Source organism: Anolis carolinensis, chromosome 5, assembly GCF_035594765.1.
Source record: "Anolis carolinensis isolate JA03-04 chromosome 5, rAnoCar3.1.pri, whole genome shotgun sequence".
Classification (NCBI taxonomy): domain Eukaryota; kingdom Metazoa; phylum Chordata; class Lepidosauria; order Squamata; family Dactyloidae; genus Anolis; species Anolis carolinensis.
In genome coordinates this window covers 11887274-11906016 of record NC_085845.1, presented here as the reverse complement: position 1 = coordinate 11906016, position 18743 = coordinate 11887274, and the positions used below count along the sequence as shown (strand labels likewise).

The window sequence follows — 18743 nt, the reverse complement described above, 5'->3', positions numbered from 1 at the left end:
GTTTGCAGAAATAGCAACCACATTCACAGATAAACAATCAGTTACATGATATTGGTATAGTAGAGTCTCACTTATCCAAGCCTCGCTTATCCAAGTTTCTGGATTATCCAAGCCATTTTTGTAGTCAATGTTTTCAATATATCATGATATTTTGCTGCTAAATTCATAAATACAGTAATTACTACATAGCATTACTACGTATTGAACTGCTTTTTCTGTCAAATTTGTTGTAAAACATGATGTTTTGGTGCTTAATTTGTAAAATCATAACCTAATTTGATGTTAAATAGGCTTTTCCTTAATCCCTCCTTATTATCCAAGACATTTGCTTATCCAAGCTTCTGCCGGCCCGTTTAGCTTGGATAAGTGAGACTCTACTGTATTTAGTATAAGGGTGGTATTGTCCAACTAAATCTTAAATGCATGACTGTACATCTATCCTATACAAACAGAATGCAGAATCTCAGCTTTTATCTTAGTTGTGGAGTCAGTATTTGGCCATCAGGGTTCCATTGGAGTGTTGGAAAGATTGGTTGTATTGGGGAGGGATGCCATTAAGCAAGTCTTCCTTGTACAACAAACATATAACTATATATACTGATGTTATGTGAGGTCACACTGGTGTATGCCACCAACAGAATTCTTGATGAAGGTTCTTTGTAATGACAAGATTGATAGGCAAAATCATAGAAGAATGTTCAGACCAAGCTGCTTATTGACCTGAACCTTTTAGAAACGTTCCCTTTTTGGCTGCAATCCCTTCACCTTCTCTGCAGCTGGATTGGCCACAGCTCAGTTTTTAAAAAAAATTATTACAGTGAACATGCCATCTGGAGGATTATGGGAGTTGTAATCAGCTAGCATTTCTAAAGACTGAGATTAGTCATACTATCATGACGGTTCAAAGCTTTCCCCTCCTTGGAGAGCCTCAATACGATCTCTGTTGGATCTTCTCACCATTGTACCCAGAAGTATTAGCAAAATCTTCTCTAATGAGAACATGAGATAGAGGTCACAAAATCCCAGGTCGATAGAAGGTCATTTTTGGATAGTACAGCTAGCGTGACGGCAGGCAGAGTTTACACTGGTGGGAATTTTGTCTTGGAGATTACCAAAGCGCCTTGAACTTTCTGTGTCTCTGGGACTCTGAACAATTAGGTGCATTTGCAGCATTTAGAAGCTTTGCCCTTATTTAGAAATACCATGGAAAGGTTGTTAGCCTTTCACTGGGAAAGTTCACTTGCTCTCAAATAGCAGCCAGCTCATAAATTTAGCTGGAAAGCAACACCAGCATTTGATGCCCTAATATCAGTAAAACATGTGATTAGCACAGCAAAATGCATTGTGTGTGTAGAGTACACATGTCAAATGAAAGGCCCATGGGCCGAGTCTGGCCTGCCACGTCATTTAATGTGTGTTGCAGGGCTTTCAATACAGGGCAACATTGTTAAATTTATAGTCTTAACAATTACAACTGTCTTTTTGAAGGCAACCATAAGGCTGATGGGCCCTCTGCGAAAATGAAACCCCTCAAAGTTTCCTTTGTGATCTGTACCATTGATCAATCTGGACAAGAGCTCTCTACTCTCCTCCAAAGTCTCAGATAATATCTACACTCTGCAGGTTGATGTCACTTCATTTTCACGGTTCCATCCTATGAAACGCCAGAATTTGTATTTTGATGAAGTACCTAGAATAATCTGCTAAAACAGTGATTCTCAATCTGTGGGTCCTCAGGTGTTTTGGCCTCCAACTCCCAGAAATCCCAACCAGTTTACCAGTTGTTAGAATTTCTGGGAGTTGAAGGCCAAAACATCTGAAGACCCACAGGTTGAGAACCGCTGTGTTAGAAGGAGCTTTGAAATACAGCACTGGATTTTTGCAGCAGACAATTTTAGCTATAGTAGACCCTCTATTGTGGCAGGAACCAGGGCTGAAAGATTTCTACATAAGTGGAGAAACTGTAAACAGAAACTCTAACCCCTCCAGTTCAATTCTCTAGTAAACTTCAGGAAACTCTAATCTCTCTATTTCCTGTAGTTTCATGTTTCCATGGTAAGTCCAGGAACACATCCCTTGTGGATAGGCAAGGTAAAGGTTTCCCCTGACGTTAAGTCCAGTTATGTCCGACTCTGGGGGTTGGTGCTCATCTCCATTTCTAAGCCGAAGAGCCGACGTTGTCCGTAGACACCTCCAAGGTCATGTGGCCATGAGCATGACTGCATGAAGCACCATTACCTTCCCCCCGTAGCGGTACCTATTGATCTACTCACATTTGCATGTTTTCAAACCGCTAGGTTGGCAGAAGCTGGAGCTAACAGCGGGCGCTCACTCTGCTCCCCAGATTCGAACCTGTGACCTTTCGGTCTGCAAGTTCAGCAGCTCACTGCTTTAACACATTGCGCCATCAGGGACATATCCCTTGTGGATATGGGGGTCATATTAATGAACAAAGAACATACCTCATTTACTTGTCAGTTAACAATTCTGGTGAGCTTCATATTACCAAACTACCCAGGTGATTATTTCTGGTTACAGTCTGATTAAATTTATGTCACCTCTTACTCATCTTTCCTTTCTCATTTCCCACAATGCTCTGGAGTGATGTCATGTAGAGTGCTCCAAAGCACTGTGAGAAATACTAAAACGATAACTTTGGAGTAGGAGGGAGTGTTCTTGAAGACAATTGGTCTGGAACCCCCAAAGTTGCAGGATTTCCCTGCTTCCTACCAAAAGCCCTTCCATTTGGTTGACTGAAACTTGGACCTTCTGAATATACTGCATACTATGGACCTTATCTCATGTAGGTTTTCCCTTTTTTCTCTCAATTTTCACTCGCTGGCAAAATGGAGTCCCATGAGGCCATCCCATGATACATGGTCACTTCCAGTGGTCACCTGTGTGGATCCATCTTGCCAACACATGCAAATGGAAATAAGACCAATTTTTCAGGTATTGGGTGTTACTTCTGTTTGAAGAAAGTGGGGGGAAAAGGGGGAAAGCAGAAAGAATATGGGGAAAGGATGTGGGATGGCTGGCCATCACCAAGATGTACTTTGCTAGGGTAAGAGGAGTTCCCACTCTTCTTTTTTTACCCCACTTTACCCCACTTTTACCCCACTTTCCCCTGCTTCCCTCCCACTTATGGAATAACACCCATCATTTCATTGCTGATTTATAGATCACCAATGCACTTTTGTTCGTTTTGTTTTCCACTATAGAACATCATACATCAAATATTTCCATTTATTCATTAAGGACATGGGAATAGAGTAGCAAGAATTACAGAACAATATCAATACAACATTTTTTGATTCTCTTCATTCAATTCAAGTTAATGAGCAAACAACCAAGGTTAGTATTTTCTGATACATGATGGGAAAGAATTTTCTATTCTGGGAACTAATAAATTGCATTGAAAAGACAAAGATGTATCTATCAACTCATAATATTCCCAATGCCAAGGCCTGGAAGTAACTTCTTGCAAATAGTGCCTGATATCCTGTTTGTTAAATTTAGGTCTAAATTTTGAAATGATAAATGCAAAATTCTTAAGAAATTGTTCATACAAAAAGTTGTCATGAAATTAAAAAAAAATGAAACCCACCAATTAATGAGGTATAGAAACTAATTTTCCAAAACTTGGTTGGAGCAAAAGAAATTCCTCTGGATGAACCTTAATCCTTTCCAAGAGCACATCAGATTTCTTCTCACGATATTCATGAGACACCTACATGTTGATTCATCTTAAAAAAACAACCCCATATGGTTGCCAAATAGTAATTATGCAAATGTTATAAATTCGATCATGTTATTTCAAAATAATAATAATAAACGGCAGGTTGTGGCAGCTTCTTACATTTACAAATGATGAGAATTAGATTGCCTGACATATACTGTGCATTCTCTGATTCATGTGTTAGGAAGTTAGGAATTTCTCAATCCCTTTGGAAAACTACAGACTTCCAAATATTGTGAGGTATTGCGGTGGGAGGGAGCCGTGACAATTTGGAAATCAATTTGTAAAATGAATCCTTCAGTCATTTTAGCATTGTTGACAATTATGCATTGGCATGTAACTTTCCTAGAGAAAATCAACAGATGACTATTGTTTGTTGTTGTTTATTCGTTCAGTCATTTCCGACTTTTCGTGACCTCATGGACCAGCCCACGCCAGAGCTTCCTGTCAGCCATTGCCGCCTTCAGTTCCTTCAAGGTCAAGCCAATCATTTCAAGAATACTGTCCATCCATCTCACCCTTGGTCGGCCTCTCTTCCTTTTTCCTTCCATTTTCCCCAGCATCGTGATCTTTTTCAAGCTTTCCTGTCTCCTCATGATGTGGCCAAAATACTTCAGCTTTGCCTCTAATATCCCTCCAGTGAGCAGCCGGGCATTATTTCCTGCCCTGGAGGGTGGACTGGTTGGATCTTCTTGCGGTCCAAGGCACTCTCGGGACTTTCCTCCAGCACCAAAAGCATCTATCTTCCTTCGCTCAGCCTTCCTTATGGTCCAGCTCCCACATCCATAGGTTACTATGGGGAAAACCATTGCTTTGACTATGCGGACCTTCGTTGCCAGTGTGATGTCTCTGCTCTTCACTATTTTATCAAGGTTGGCCATTGCTCTCCTCCCAAGAAGGAAACGTCTTCTGATTTCCTGGCTGCAGTCTGCATCTGCAGTGATCTTCACCTTAAGTTAAAGAAATATTGAATCCATATCCTCCAAGGGATTGGGCACCCACTTATGAAGCACATAGCTGAATAAAGAATGAAATATTTCCCATTTCCTTTGTTTCTGTCTTCATGAATCAAAGGGCAACTTCAAAGTCCCATCATTCATAGTTGACATAGCTGACATTTCATTCTTTACTGGACAATAAAAAACGTTTGAAGGCAGTGAAATTCATGACTTTCCAGGTGTGTTCTCTTTCTTTTTTATTGTGTTTCTTATTGACAGAAATATGCGGCAAGTTCATCTTCTAGTTAAGATGGTTCCCACTTTGGACAAAAGGAGGAGGAGGGGTGGTTTATGAAGAAAAAACTGAAGGAAACAATTTATACTTCTTGGACTTGTACTGCCTTGGGGCATCTACACTGCCGAATTAATGCAATTTGGTGCCATGTTCCTCCATGGCTCCATGCTATGGAATTTTGGGGTTTGTAATTTTCTGAGATATTTATCCTTCTTGGGTGTTTGGGTGCCACAGCAAATGACAAATCCCATGATTTTATAGTACGGAACTATGGCAATTAAAGTGATGTCAAACTGCTATAACTCTGCAATGCAGATGGGAGGAATATCCACTGAAAGTGGGTGCGTTACAAGTGAGACGGGGGTGTTCCTTGCAAGTTATACAGTCTCTCATCTCCATTACTTCATGCAAGATACACATGCCACCTGTTGTAATGATCAGCATTTTGATAGGAATCCGCATGAATGAACAAGGAAATTGAGATTCTACTAGTGTTTTGATGCCAGTCTACAGCTTATATGGCATCTCAGGATTGACATGCGGGTGTTCCCAGCCAGCTCTCCCTCTTTGGAGTATTTATATCCTGTGACCTACAGTCTTATATGACAATATCTTGAGACACCTAGTAAGCTCCATATAAGGTGATGTATAACTCGATCACTTGCTATTAATAAAGCATAACATTACCTCAACTGTATGAATAGTTCCTCCCAGTCTTCAGATGGCCTACATACTGAAAGGGAGAACACTATAAGTTACAAGGATCCCGAGAGATTGATGGGCCATTTGCTGTCAAACAGCATGCCAGAAGTGAACCAAAATATTACTAAATCACAAGTCTTTGCTTTTAGGGGAAGTTGCATGAAAACACGCCTCCCTTTGTTACTGGGTGCATCTAGACCAGGCATGAGCAAACTTCAGCCCTCCAGATGGCTTGGACTGCAACTCCCACAATTCCTGACAGCCTACCGCCTGTTAGGATTGTGGGAGTTGAAGTCCAAAACACCTGGAGGGCCAAAGTTTGCCCATGCCTGACTTAGACTGTAGAATTAATGTAGTTTGATACCACTTCTAACTATGCTGGAGCAAAGTTATGCAATCATGGGAGTTGTAGCTTGGCAGAGAAGACTCCCATAATTCTATAGTATTGAGCCATGGCAGTTAAAGTGGTGTCAAACTGCATTAATTCTGCAGTGCGATGTACCCCAGATTTGCATCTGTGAAATGTCAGTGGCTATACAATTCCTGGAAACCTCCAGTGTCTGGCAGTTGTAGTCCAAAGAAGTAACTTTCCTAAGCTCCCACCATTTGTGGAAGTGCTCCTTTAAAAAAGTGCCAGTCTTGAACTGAAGCACAACAGCTTTGAATAGGTCTGCTAAGTTAATGTTTGATGTGTTGATAAGCTGTTCTCACACTTTGAACTGTCCTTTTGAGATAGGAAACTGAGAGGAGACTATCATTAATTTAATAAATGAGGGAAAGAACTGTTTATTCAGAAATGACAAATGGCATTTTTCTCCGGTGGTGTGTTGGGAATCAACTTCAACCCCATCCCTGCCTCCTGAGCAGTACAAACATATTCTGCCAATGTGGACATTGAAAGAAGGTTTTGATCTCAGACTGTTGTTATCAAGCTAATTTGTTTTGCTGGCAAGAAACAGGTAGAGTTACAAATACCCCCATTTAGATATCTCAGCTTAGTCAGCTGGGAAATATGGATGAGAACTTGAAAATTCTCCAAAAGATAGGAGGTCACAAGTGTCATTAAATATCAACTGTGACTTTATTTTATTATTCCCCCGTGGACTCTCAGGATCCATCTGCACTGCCATATAATCCAGTTTCTTAATCCAGATTATCTTCTTAGAACTGGTTTATTTGGCAGCGTAGACTCATATATTCCAGTTCAAAGCAGATCATCTGGATTCAGAAGGTCTAGAATCACTGAACAAATCCAATCCACAATAAGTAGAACTATTGAATTCAATAGATTTTTTTAATATTGTGACTGCCCATTCAACACTATATTGAATTTGTAGTGGTTTGAGTGTCGGGCTATTGCTTTGGTGACTAGGATTCGAATTCTACTCTGCCATGAAAGCTCATTGGAGGATACTGGCACACTCTAAACCTTCAAAAATCCTGTGATAGGTTTTCGTTAGAGCAGTGGTTCTCAACCTGTGGGTCCCCAGGTGTTTTGGCCTACAACTCCCAGAAATCTCAGCCAGTTTACCAGCTGTTAGAATTTCTGGGAGTTGAAGGCCAAAACATCTGGGGACCCACAGGTTGAGGACCATTGTGTTAGAGTCACCATAAGTCACACAGTAACAACAATCTTGGGACAAGCCAACAACTTCTAATACAGTTAGAAATTGATTTCTTCTCCTCTATTTTAAAAAAGTGTTTGTTCCTAAAGAATGCCTACCCAGAATGCAGCTGCAGATGAAGGCAGCAAGTACTCCTGAGACAAAAGGAGATATATCTACCCCTTGAACATCCCAAGGCTGAAATCTTTCATGGTTGTGCTTAGCATAAAAGTTCAGGATGTGGAATGTCAACTTTCCTACCATTCGATCTAAGAATAATGATAGCCTTCTTGTGGTCACTCTGTGGTTGGTGAAGAGTGAGGAAGGTATTCAGAGAAATGTCTGGCTATGTACCCATGGTAAGTTGTAGGCTAAGGACACCTTGCACCAAATTCTTCTGAGTCTTTACAAAGTAATCAATGTGCATCTGGCTATGGAACTACAGTGGATCCTTCCAATCCACAGGCTCCTTCTCTTTGGGCTCCACTTTGACCGTATGAGCTGTTCAACAATGGAACTCTCTGCATCAGAGTGTGATGGAAGCTCCTTCCTTGGGAGCTTTTAAACAGAGGTAGTCTATCACGGGTTTATTTACTTATTGTATCAGAAGCAAATTGAAAATCCAGCTAAAATGTATTTAAAAAACGACAAAGTTAAAAACTTGGCATTATGCTAAATTTCCCTTGACCAGAACCTGGCCATTTCAAAGTACCTCTGGTGTCTCTGTAAGAAGGTCCTCCATTGTGCGTCTGTCAGGGATACTTTGATTGTGCTTTTCCAGCATGACGGGGGTTGGACTAGATGGCCCATGTGGTCTCTTCCAACTCTATGATTCTATGATCCTAAGGCTCTCTTTAGGTGATAATTTCAGTTGAAGCATATCATATCTCAAATTGTGTCAACATGCATGGGAAAATGCAGATATAAATATGCACATGTTTATAGCACTTGATAACATCAGGTGTGACTATTTACATTTTTGGCCATATATTTTTTTGGGGAGGAAGGGGTAAGAATTCCAGAACTGAAACTTCCTCGATCCAGAGGGGGCATTGTATAGCTGTCTGGACGGCCATTACAAACACTGTGTTTTCATTTTGATATAAAGAGAGAGGAAGATGAAAAGTAAAGTCTCTTTCAGTGATTGCATTTCCCAGGTGGTGCAAGATTGCCACCTGCAGGTTAAAATGGTAAGCATAGCAATCCAGAAAGGATGAAGAATCCAGTGTTGTCTTGAACTTCAGATGGAATTGTAATAAGTCTTTTTTCATAGCATTTTTACACTTTTAATGATGTGCACAAAATCCTATTGATTTGTGGTGGGAAAAAAACATTTGGAAGACACACTCCCCCCCATATGAACATCTCTTAAAAATGGGGTACCTCTAAGAACCGCAGATGGTTTTTATATATATAAATAAAGCTTTCTTTCTGTTGGTGCTGAAATCAATGTTGTCTTACAGTTGATGGTGTCTTAAAATAGAAGAAATATCGTAATAGGTAAAGATTTCCACCCTGATATCATTGTCTATACCAGGGGTTCTCAAACTTTTTCAGTTGCGGAGCCTCTTTGAAGCAAACGTTTCTCATTAAGCCCTAATAAGTGTTTGTATATTATATTATACTATATAATATATTATATTATAATGTATATATATCAGGCATGGGCTGGGCTGATAGCAAATGTATGGAGAGTATTTGTGTGAACTAATTCACACAGTGCAAAAAAATAAAGTAATTCAATGGAATACCCCCCAGGGCTATCCAATCCAACCCCCTTTATTCAGCTATGCAGGAAAAGCACAATCAAACCATCCCCAACAAATGGCCACCCCGCTTTTGTAGTAGTAATAATAACAATAACTACTACTACTACTACTACTACAGAAACCCCAGAGCCCATCCAATCCAACCCCCTTCTGTCGTGCAAGGGCTCAATGGAGCACAGTTTGAGAACCCCTGGGTTATACTATGGGTAGAGGGATTGTGATGGAGCTCGGTAAAAATTGCAAAGTTTTTCCTCTCATTAAAATGAACAAACTGTAGAACGGAGTGAAAAAAAATTGCAATCAGTTAACATATTGAACCAGATATTTTCCTCCTAATAACAAGGAACGGATGCACAGCAAAGTATGGATTCCTTGCACTGAAATCATTACAGCCATAGTGATAAGAACAGAATCTTTATTACGATTTCAAAAGGCAATGGGTATGTTGCAAGTCAGCAGTGATATCTTAGGCATTCAGTCTCTTAAAGCTCTTCCTGTTGCATCTATAATAAAACGACAAATGACATTTCTTAAAATGACCACAGATATATCACTAAGCAAAAATGAGTCCAGAGGATGTTTACCCGACAAAATCAAAAGACTCAGTTCTATTGGTTACTCTATTGGCTACTCCACTATTGGTTAGAGGAGAATAATTGGACTCATTATTCTATGGTAAGTCAACATTTAGGTAAATCCTATTGGTTTGATTAATCTAATCCTGCTAGGACATAATTGTAGTATTTTGAGAAAAGGGCTAATTCACTCTGTGTTCTGTTTCTTAGCATAACATTGTCTGAAACGTTAAGTAAGATCAGAAAAACATCTAGCTAACCCCTGGTGGCACAGTGTGTTAAAGCTCTGAGCTGCTGAACTTGCGGACCGAAAGGTGCCAGGTTCAAATCCCTGGAGCGGAATGAGCACCCGCTGTTAGCCCCAGCTCCTGCCAACCTAGCAGTTCAAAAACATGCAAATGTGAGTAGATCAATAGGTACTGCTCCAGCGGGAAGGTAACGGTGCTCCATGCAGTCATGCCAGCCACATGACCTTGGAGGTGTCTATGGACAACGCCGGCTCTTCAGCTTAGAAATGGAGATGAACACCAACCCTCAGAGTCGGTCACGACTGGACTTAACGTCAGGGGAAACCTTTCACTTTTTAACTCCTTGTAGCTCAGGGGTGTCAAATCTATTTTCATCGAGGGCCACATCAACCTTATGTTTACTGCTAAATGGCTGCTGAATCCATGGATGGATAATCAATGGATACAGAGGGCCAACTATAATTTTTTTTATAGTGGTCAGTGCTCTTTAGTTTTTACCCAGTTTGGGTCCGTGAATGTAACTGGATAACAACTCCCATCACTTCTGATTATCTACCATCCAGACAGGGGATAATGGGAATTGTAACCCAATAGCACTTGTGGCTCTGAGGTTGGGGAAAGGTTAAAGGACATTTCAAAGTTAGTCATCGTATCCACAAGCCGTATGCCTAATTCAAACCCCACTCTTATGATGAAACAGAACAAGCTGCAGCCTTCCAGATGTTACTGTATCACTAGTCCCATCATCTGTAATCATGACGTTTAATGATCAGGAATGCAGGAGTTGTAGTCCAGCATCGGAAGGACATATAAAATGACATGGTGGTTTTTGAGTTTGACATATATGTTGTAGCTAGATGCAAAATGACGGCCCTATATACTTAAGTATAAGTCTGGAAATTTTAGTCAAAAATCATCTTCCAAAATTGAGTATGCTTAGCCATGGGTTAATGTGAGTCCTGCACTTGATGAACCATCCTTTGAGAAAAGTGGGGAAAAGCAAGAGCTTAGAGCAGTGGTTCTCAACCTGAGGTCCCCAGATGTTTTTGGCCTTCAACTCCTAGAAATCCTAACAGCTGGCAAACTGGCTGGGATTTCTAGGCCAAAAACATCTGTGGACCCCTGGTTGAGAACCACTGGCTTAGAGTCACCTGGGATAATATAAAAGAAGCACTGACCTCCTCAACTCATCACTTTTTACATGTCGTGTGAGTAAATGGTGGTGGTGACCCTAACTCCCTGAGATGTCTATGCTGCTTCTCCATGAAATGAGCCTCGACTTATCCATGGGCCACATTGAAATCAATAATTTTGGCCCCCAAACATGCTCTGGACTTATATATGAGGTCAAATTATCACATGAGTATGTCAGTGCTGAGATCCATGATGAGTATGAATTATTATCCCTGTGTAGATGAACCCACTGGAGCCTCCGGTGGCTCAGTGTGTTAAAGCGCTGAGCTGCTGAACTTGCAGACCGAAAGGTCCCAAGTTCAAATCCGGGGAACTGAGTCTGCTGTAAGCTCCAGCTTCTGCCAACCTAGCAGTTCGAAAACATGCAAATGTGAGTAGATCAATAGGTACTGCTCCGTCGGGAAGGTAACGGTGTTTCATGCAGTCATGCCACATGACCTTGGAGGTGTCTATGGACAACACCGGCTCTTTGGCTTAGAAATGGAGATGAGCACCAACCCCAGAGTCGGACATGACTGGACTTAACGTCAGGGGAAACCTTTACCTTTACCTTAGATGAACCCATATTCTGTGCTCACATAGAGACCCACAGTTTGTGCTTTCTCACCTTCCTGAGCTTCCAACAAACTGTTCTCTCTCATGTTCCCACCATTAGTTCTTCACACAAATGTCAGGAGTACATGTCTCTACAACTGCTGTTTTTACCTGAAAAAACAAGAGCAAATACTGAAAGTCATTTTTGTAGTTGTACTTTGCTTTCTTCTATTCTATGAGTAGTTGTGAGACTCACATTGGGAGAAAGACGATATATAAAATAAAGTAAATGAATGCATCCATATCCACCCACTGAGGGAAAAATCAGTCTTGCAGCAATTGCTCTTTACCTTCATTCCACAATATGACGGAGGAGCATTCAAAAAGCAACAGGTGGAGGCAAACCTGCCCCGCTGCTGAACTAGTGCAGAAAGGACAGCTTCGGTAGCGTTGGGAAACTTCTTGACATACGTGTCTCTTAGCCTGCAGTAAAGGCAGTAGTGTTACAGGTATTTTGTGCAAAAATATGCCAAAGCTTTGAGTCACTTTGTGGAGCTGTAGTTCCAAAGCGCATTCCCCCACCCCAAATTCTGAACCCTCCAAATCCTTTTAATCCAGGAAACATTAAGGGTGTAACTATATGTCAATTTCTCATCCTTGAAAAAAAATTGTCACCCACTGTGAGATTTTTCATCTTTTTACAAAAGCAAAGCCAATGTATTGTAATCCTCCCTTTTCATTGATTTTATGGAGTTAAACACATTGATTTTGTAAGGCAACATATTTATGTTAAATGGAAGATTTTTCCTGTCTGCAAATTTGCACAGATGAAACTTTTGCCAAAAGTTCCAAAATGATAAAAATATATATGACGACAGCAGCAAGAACGGAATACGCAAAACTCTGGAAGCAGCCAGGAACACCAACACTAGATGAATTGATTACAACTATTTTTGAAATGGCTGAAATGGACATATTGACATTAACTCTACACTAAAATAATACACAAAACTGCAAGGAGAATGGAAAACTTTTATGGATTTTATGAAAAAACAGAAGATTACTGCAATAGGATTTGTGAACTAAGAGTATTATGAAATAATACATGTGAACCAATTGTATAATTTGTATATCTAAGAGCAAAAAATGGTTAGAAATTGATGAGTTAATATTTCTGAATTAAAGTAGAAAAGTCACCTTCAAGGTGATACTATACATACATACATTTTATAAGATTTATTATGTGTATATCCGACATGAATGATAGATCATTATAATAAATATTTACATGTATATTACCAATCTACTAATAAAATTAATTAATTTTAAGATATGTATATAGTTGGCTGCTATCAAGAGTAGAAAAATAGGGTTAGATTTAGTTAATTGATAAAATAAGGAGAAAGAAAATTACGCAGTTTGAAAGAAATGAGAATAAAAAAGGGACAACTTAAGAAGATAAAAGAAATTAACTCGGATTCTGATGGATAAGCTGTTATTCTGTATCCTGTGATGTTTCCCATCTTTCCCTTCTATTTTCCCTTTTTAAATTGTTTATTCGACTTATTTTTTCTTTTTTTGAAAACAAAATAAAACTTGTTTGAAAAATGAGAAAAATATATGGGGAGAAAAACTGTGTAATTTAATCAGGAGGAAAAGAAATACAAGAGTGAAGTAAGAGAACATGTCTACCTCCTCAGAAATACGCAGATATTTAGGAAGGAGATATATCTCCATTTTAAAGCTAGGCAAATGAAACAATGTTTTGCAAAAACCAAACATTCTGAACCAAGGTTGCTTTTTTAAATTTAAAAAAAAAACACTTCTTGAAAATTCATTTTGACTTATGGGAAGCCCCAGAAGGGCTCCAAATATGAGAATTGTTTTCTACATCCCCTATAGATAATTCTTGTCTATTTTGGAGCAACATTTTGAACCCTGGAGACCACAAAGGGCCTCAGAAACAACCCCAGACAATCTACAGGCATATCTCAAGCTAGACTCTGCCCACTTCTGTATTACCTGAATGGGAAAAAAACTTTAAAAGTATGACTTGTTCTTGTCTAGCACATAATACCCATCTCTGGAGGCAGAAAAATAAATTTCCATTCACCAATTTTTAAATGAACATATACAATGTATACTCCACAAGGCTATGACAAAAAGTCAGTACATTTTTTTCAGTTTTCATAAGGAGAAAATCATAAGAATAAAATTATTTTTCTAGTTTGATTGAAATATAAACATGCATATGTATGCCTGCATCCTTATTTCTGAAATAAATTCAGTCAAACATGCTTTTAAAAAAAAAACTGGAAAAAGGTATGCAAAATAGGTACGTGTTATAAAAATTAGTTTTAAAAAAATCCTAACTGAATACAAAACAACAATGAAATCACAATGTAGGTGGGTTTGGAGAAACAACATGAAACTGAGAAAATGATAATCTCACCTTTTCTTGAATTCCAGGAATATGTGATCTGTATAATCATCACAGAGCTGATTGCCTTTAGAAAGTATTTCTAACGTCTCCTCTGATGACTCAAGTCTCTGAAGCGGAGAAAGAAAACTTTAATGTTATAAGAATGAAAGACCTTTTCTATATAAACCCCAAAAGAAAGCAAAACTTTCTATGATGAGACACACCCTACATATTTTCAATATTGTGTTATTTTTTCGGCACCACAAGTAGGGGAAGAAACAACCTCCACCCCATCTCCACTTTCATTGCCTTCAATAGGGAGAGTTCAACCTCCTGGTGAGTTTTCTCCTCTTGTTTTGAAGGGATTCTTCAAATTAGAAATCTATCTCTTTCTCTGTATTTGCCTTCAAGAGGTTATGTAGTGGTGTGTGTATGGATCCATGCATTCATTCTTCCTTTCTCTTGTTTTCATTTGCATCTCATTTGGAATGGCTGATCAGGAGTTTCAAATGTCTTCTAAATCACGGATACATAAACTACACAACTACCTTAAGATGTTTTATGGATTGAGAGGGTGGAGAAGGTGACACCTTCCACAATTCAATTCAGAGAGTCAAAAGGTCTTGCTGTGATGACTTATGGGCCATGTAGTCCCGTTCCTAGTACTGTTGTGGCAGATGAAGAGGAAAACTTGGGTTTCCCACCGTTTCTGCCAGATTTGGAGCCCTTGCAGCTGCAGGATGTTTGCCCACAAGAAGTCAGACAAACAAGCCTTGAGGAGAAATCTCCCACATTTTCGCGCCGCCTTTATTATAATCAAGATAGACACGCGCGGGAGGCGACTCGCCGAAGCGCCCGGATAGCTGCCAGACAATTAGAAGATTAAGTCTACTTCCCTTGGGAAAGTTTAAGGAGTCCTGCATCTGGACAGTTTAGGTTTCGGTTCTTGTTCCCCAGAGAAACTCTGCTTTGGCGGGAAAACAAGATCCTATATAGATGCTTGCCCACAAAGGGTTCCTTGCGGAGTCAATTCGTCAGCTTCGGGAGTAGATTGTGTGTGGACTACGCTACTCCAGTTTCCAGGACCTTGTTCTCGTTCCAGCCCTGCCTTGTTCCCCGGACCTCGCCACGGATTTCCCACGGACCCAGTTCTTGCTCCTCGCTTTTTGTTGCCTTGAATCAAGCCTTGTTTGCCAAGAATCTAGTTTGCTTCCTAGCCTTGCATTAAGCTTCATGGACTAAAGGACCTTGTCAATTCCCCTCACTTTGCTTGGCAAAGTGAGTGTTTCGGTTATTGGATTACAACTTTGGACCTTAATATTTCATATTGGACATTGTTTTCTTGGACTAATTTTGACCTTTCCTGAAAGGTCTACTTCTGAACTATTTTCTACACTTGCTTTTATTAACTTTATATATTTCCTCAATAAAGATATTAGATAGATTCTGGCCTCTGTGTATGGTTATTGGTGCTCTGCAGCCTGGGTCCTTACACTTGCAGATGAATATTCTTTCATCACGCTTTAGATTACATCCTTCACTACACTCAAGTGCCCACAGATTATCCTAGCAGTTCAGAGTACAATGTCACCCACAAACCTGGTCTGGTCTCCCTTCCTGTGTATTTGCTTGGCTGGCCAATTCAGTTTTCACTAGATGGACATGTCAGCTATACCAGAGCTTCTTAAACTTACCACTTAATGCCCCTTTTGGCCTGAGAAAATTTTAAGCAACCCTGAGTATATTGGCATATAAAATAAGTATAAAAATCAAATATTTACTGATATTGGGGCCGGGCTGTGGTGCAGGCTGGTAAGCAGCTGCTGCAATAAATCACTCTGACCATGAGGTCATGAGTTCGAGGCCAGTCCGTGGCAGGGTGAGCACCCATCAATTAAAAATAAAATATAGCCCCTGCTCATTGCTGACCTAGCAACCCGAAAGATAGTTGCATCTATCAAGTAGGTAATAAGGTACCACTTATAAAAGTGGGGAGGAAAGTTTAACTAATTTACAAGATTGGAATGAGGAAGTGAGGAAGTGCCATCAGAGTGGATGATGAAGCAGCTGCTCCCCCCTGTGGCCAGAATCGAACATCCCCTCAGAAGAAGGTTAAATTGCCCCTGCGTCTGTCTGTCTGTCTGTCTGTCTCTGTTCGATGTGTTTATGGGCATTGAATGTTTGCCTTATATGTACATAATGTGATCCGCCCTGAGTCCCCTTTGGGGTGAGAAGGGTGGAATATAAATACTGTAAATAAATAAATAATAAACAAATAATCAGCATTTGCAAGGCTTGCTAAACAGGCTGATTTTCATTTTTACAAGGTACAGCTGAAACGTCTTCTGCAAAGTCCACTGTAAACACTGTACAACAGATTCACATAAATCTCTAAAACAAGCACTTGATGATGTTCAGAAAACTTTTACTGTTGCCAATTTTTTCGAGCCCCCAACATTGAGATAAGGGCCATTTGGGGTTAGGACTCAAAGCTGAAACATGCTACTTTAGAGTACATGTTGGGGAGATGAATGATTTGTCACTTGTCTCAATGATCCCTTATGAAATAAATTGCTCTGAATCCTATAGATTAGTCTAGTAAGAGTGGACCTATTTAATTGCCGAATGCTAAGACAACACATTGATCAATCTCACTGGTTCAATGGATCTTCTCTAGGGTTTAGGGTTGAGCATGAGGTGCCATACATTGCACGTGAATGTGCAAAGACATTCAGTTGTGCATATAGTCACACTATGAACATCTTCATTTAGTTGTGCAACCCTGTCATTCAATCCAAGGGTTGCATGACACAATTAATGAATGACTGCACAAGCAAATGTTTTGTGTTAGACAACACTAGTGTTGGATCTTAATAAGTGTGCAGAGGTGTTTTACCTGTGGATATCTGCATTGATAGGGAGTTTGACTAGCGGCTCTTCCACCTCTATGATTCTAGTATGGTGAGAATGCTCAGAGTATTGTTGTATTTACCTTCTGATTAAAGCAAGCATTGAAGTCAGGATCACTGCAGCAAGCATTCACAAATTTTTGACCAGCATCATACAAGGCAGTATGAATAGCTTCTGGAGCACGTGGAAATTTCCGGGCTGTGTAATGTATATACCTGAAATAAGCAGAAAGTGTTACAAAACCCTTTGCCTTTTTTCATCTGTCCAAGGTCAATGGAGACAGTATGTAATGTCATGGTTGGTATGCTGGACAGGGACTTTGGGAGATGAGGCTTCAACTCTCTACTCAACAACAGAGACACAATGGATGATATTGGGCATTTCACACTTTCTCACCTCTATAGGAGAGCCATGGCAAATCTTATCCAAATAAATCCTGACAAGAATAGGGTTGTCACAAATGAGGGTCAATTTGAAAGCATGTAACAACAAACAACTACAAGATAAATAAAGTATGGTGGGGTCTGAATTTTAATCTTGTCCTCTATACAATTTTAATCTTGTCCAGATGCAGACTGCAGCCAGGAAATCAGAAGACGTTTACTTCTTGGGAGGAGAGCAATGGCCAACCTTGATAAAATAGTGAAGAGCAGAGACATCACACAGGCAACGGAGGTCCACATAGTCAAAGCAATGGTATTCCCCATAGTAACCTATGGTTGCAAGAACTGGATCATAAGGAAGGCTGAGTGAAGGAAGATAGATGCTTTTGAACTTTGGTGCTGGAGGAAAATCCTGAGAGTGCCTTGGACCACAAGAAGATCCAACCAGTCCATCCTCCAGGAAATAATACCCGGCTGCTCACTGGAGGGAAGGATATTAGAGGCAAAGATGAAGTATTTTGGCCACATCATGAGGAGACAGGAAAGCTTGGAAAAGATCACGATGCTGGGGAAAATGGAAGGAAAAAGGAAGAGAGGCCGACCAAGGGCAAGATGGATGGACGGTATCCTTGAAGTGACTGGCTCGACCTTGAAGGAACTGGGGGCAGCGATGGCTGACAGGGAGCTCTGGCGTGGACTGGTCCATGAGGTCATGAAGAGTCGGAAACGGCTATGTGATTGAGCAGCAGCAGCCTCTATAAAAGAGGCACAAGATGACATACAATGATATATTGACATATGAGTTTAATTTGTTCTGTGACCAAACTTGTAACTCAGTTTCTTGTATGTCAAAGCAAAACCGCAATTGAAATGAATTGAAATTCAATTAATTTTTCAAGCTCCCCTCAAACCATTGCAATTTTCTCCTTTAAGAGCTTGATCAATGAATGAATTGCCATAAAATGAACATTTTTAGTCTCCTCGTCTCCCTCCCTCCCTGTTGGAGGCCTCGCCAGTGACGCTACCTGTTTCAGGCCAAGCTGGAGCCCTCCCTGCAGTTCCTGGTGGAGGAAAAAGTTTTGTGGGCTTGGGATGAGCTGCACATCTGGTGCCTGGCAGAGGAGATGGCTCCACGACCCACTGAAAGCAGAACCAGGTGGATGAAGAGACCTATCTCTGCTTAAGGTTGGTACTCTTGCACAAGTGCTACCTTTCATGCTAGTGCTACCTCTTACGAGAGGGCTACTCCAAGCCTCACGAGAAGTAGCACTAATATGAGAGTACCCATCATCTTAAGCAACTCTTTTGTCAGGGCTTCCTCTTCCGACAGGCTCTGGGTGCACAGCTTGCAACTCGGATCACTGCTTGCATCTCAATGTGAGAAATGGGCCAAGTGAAGGCTTGTACCTCCAAAATAATTTAGTATGTCG

General features: G+C 40.3%; 1 protein-coding gene across 1 annotated transcript in view; it reads right to left on the bottom strand.

The window, feature by feature from the left end:
- Positions 1-9445: 9445 nt before the first annotated feature.
- The window catches only part of gc (GC vitamin D binding protein), a 28179-nt gene continuing 18881 nt past the window's right edge, over positions 9446-18743 (bottom strand). The window contains exons 9-13 of the mRNA XM_008112176.3: positions 17013-17145; positions 14051-14148; positions 11949-12081; positions 11672-11769; positions 9446-9550 (exon numbers count right to left, since the gene is read on the bottom strand). Of these exons, the coding sequence (XP_008110383.1) occupies positions 11716-11769; positions 11949-12081; positions 14051-14148; positions 17013-17145 (418 nt within the window). The 3' untranslated portion in view covers positions 9446-9550; positions 11672-11715. The remainder of the gene's footprint in view (positions 9551-11671; positions 11770-11948; positions 12082-14050; positions 14149-17012; positions 17146-18743) is intronic.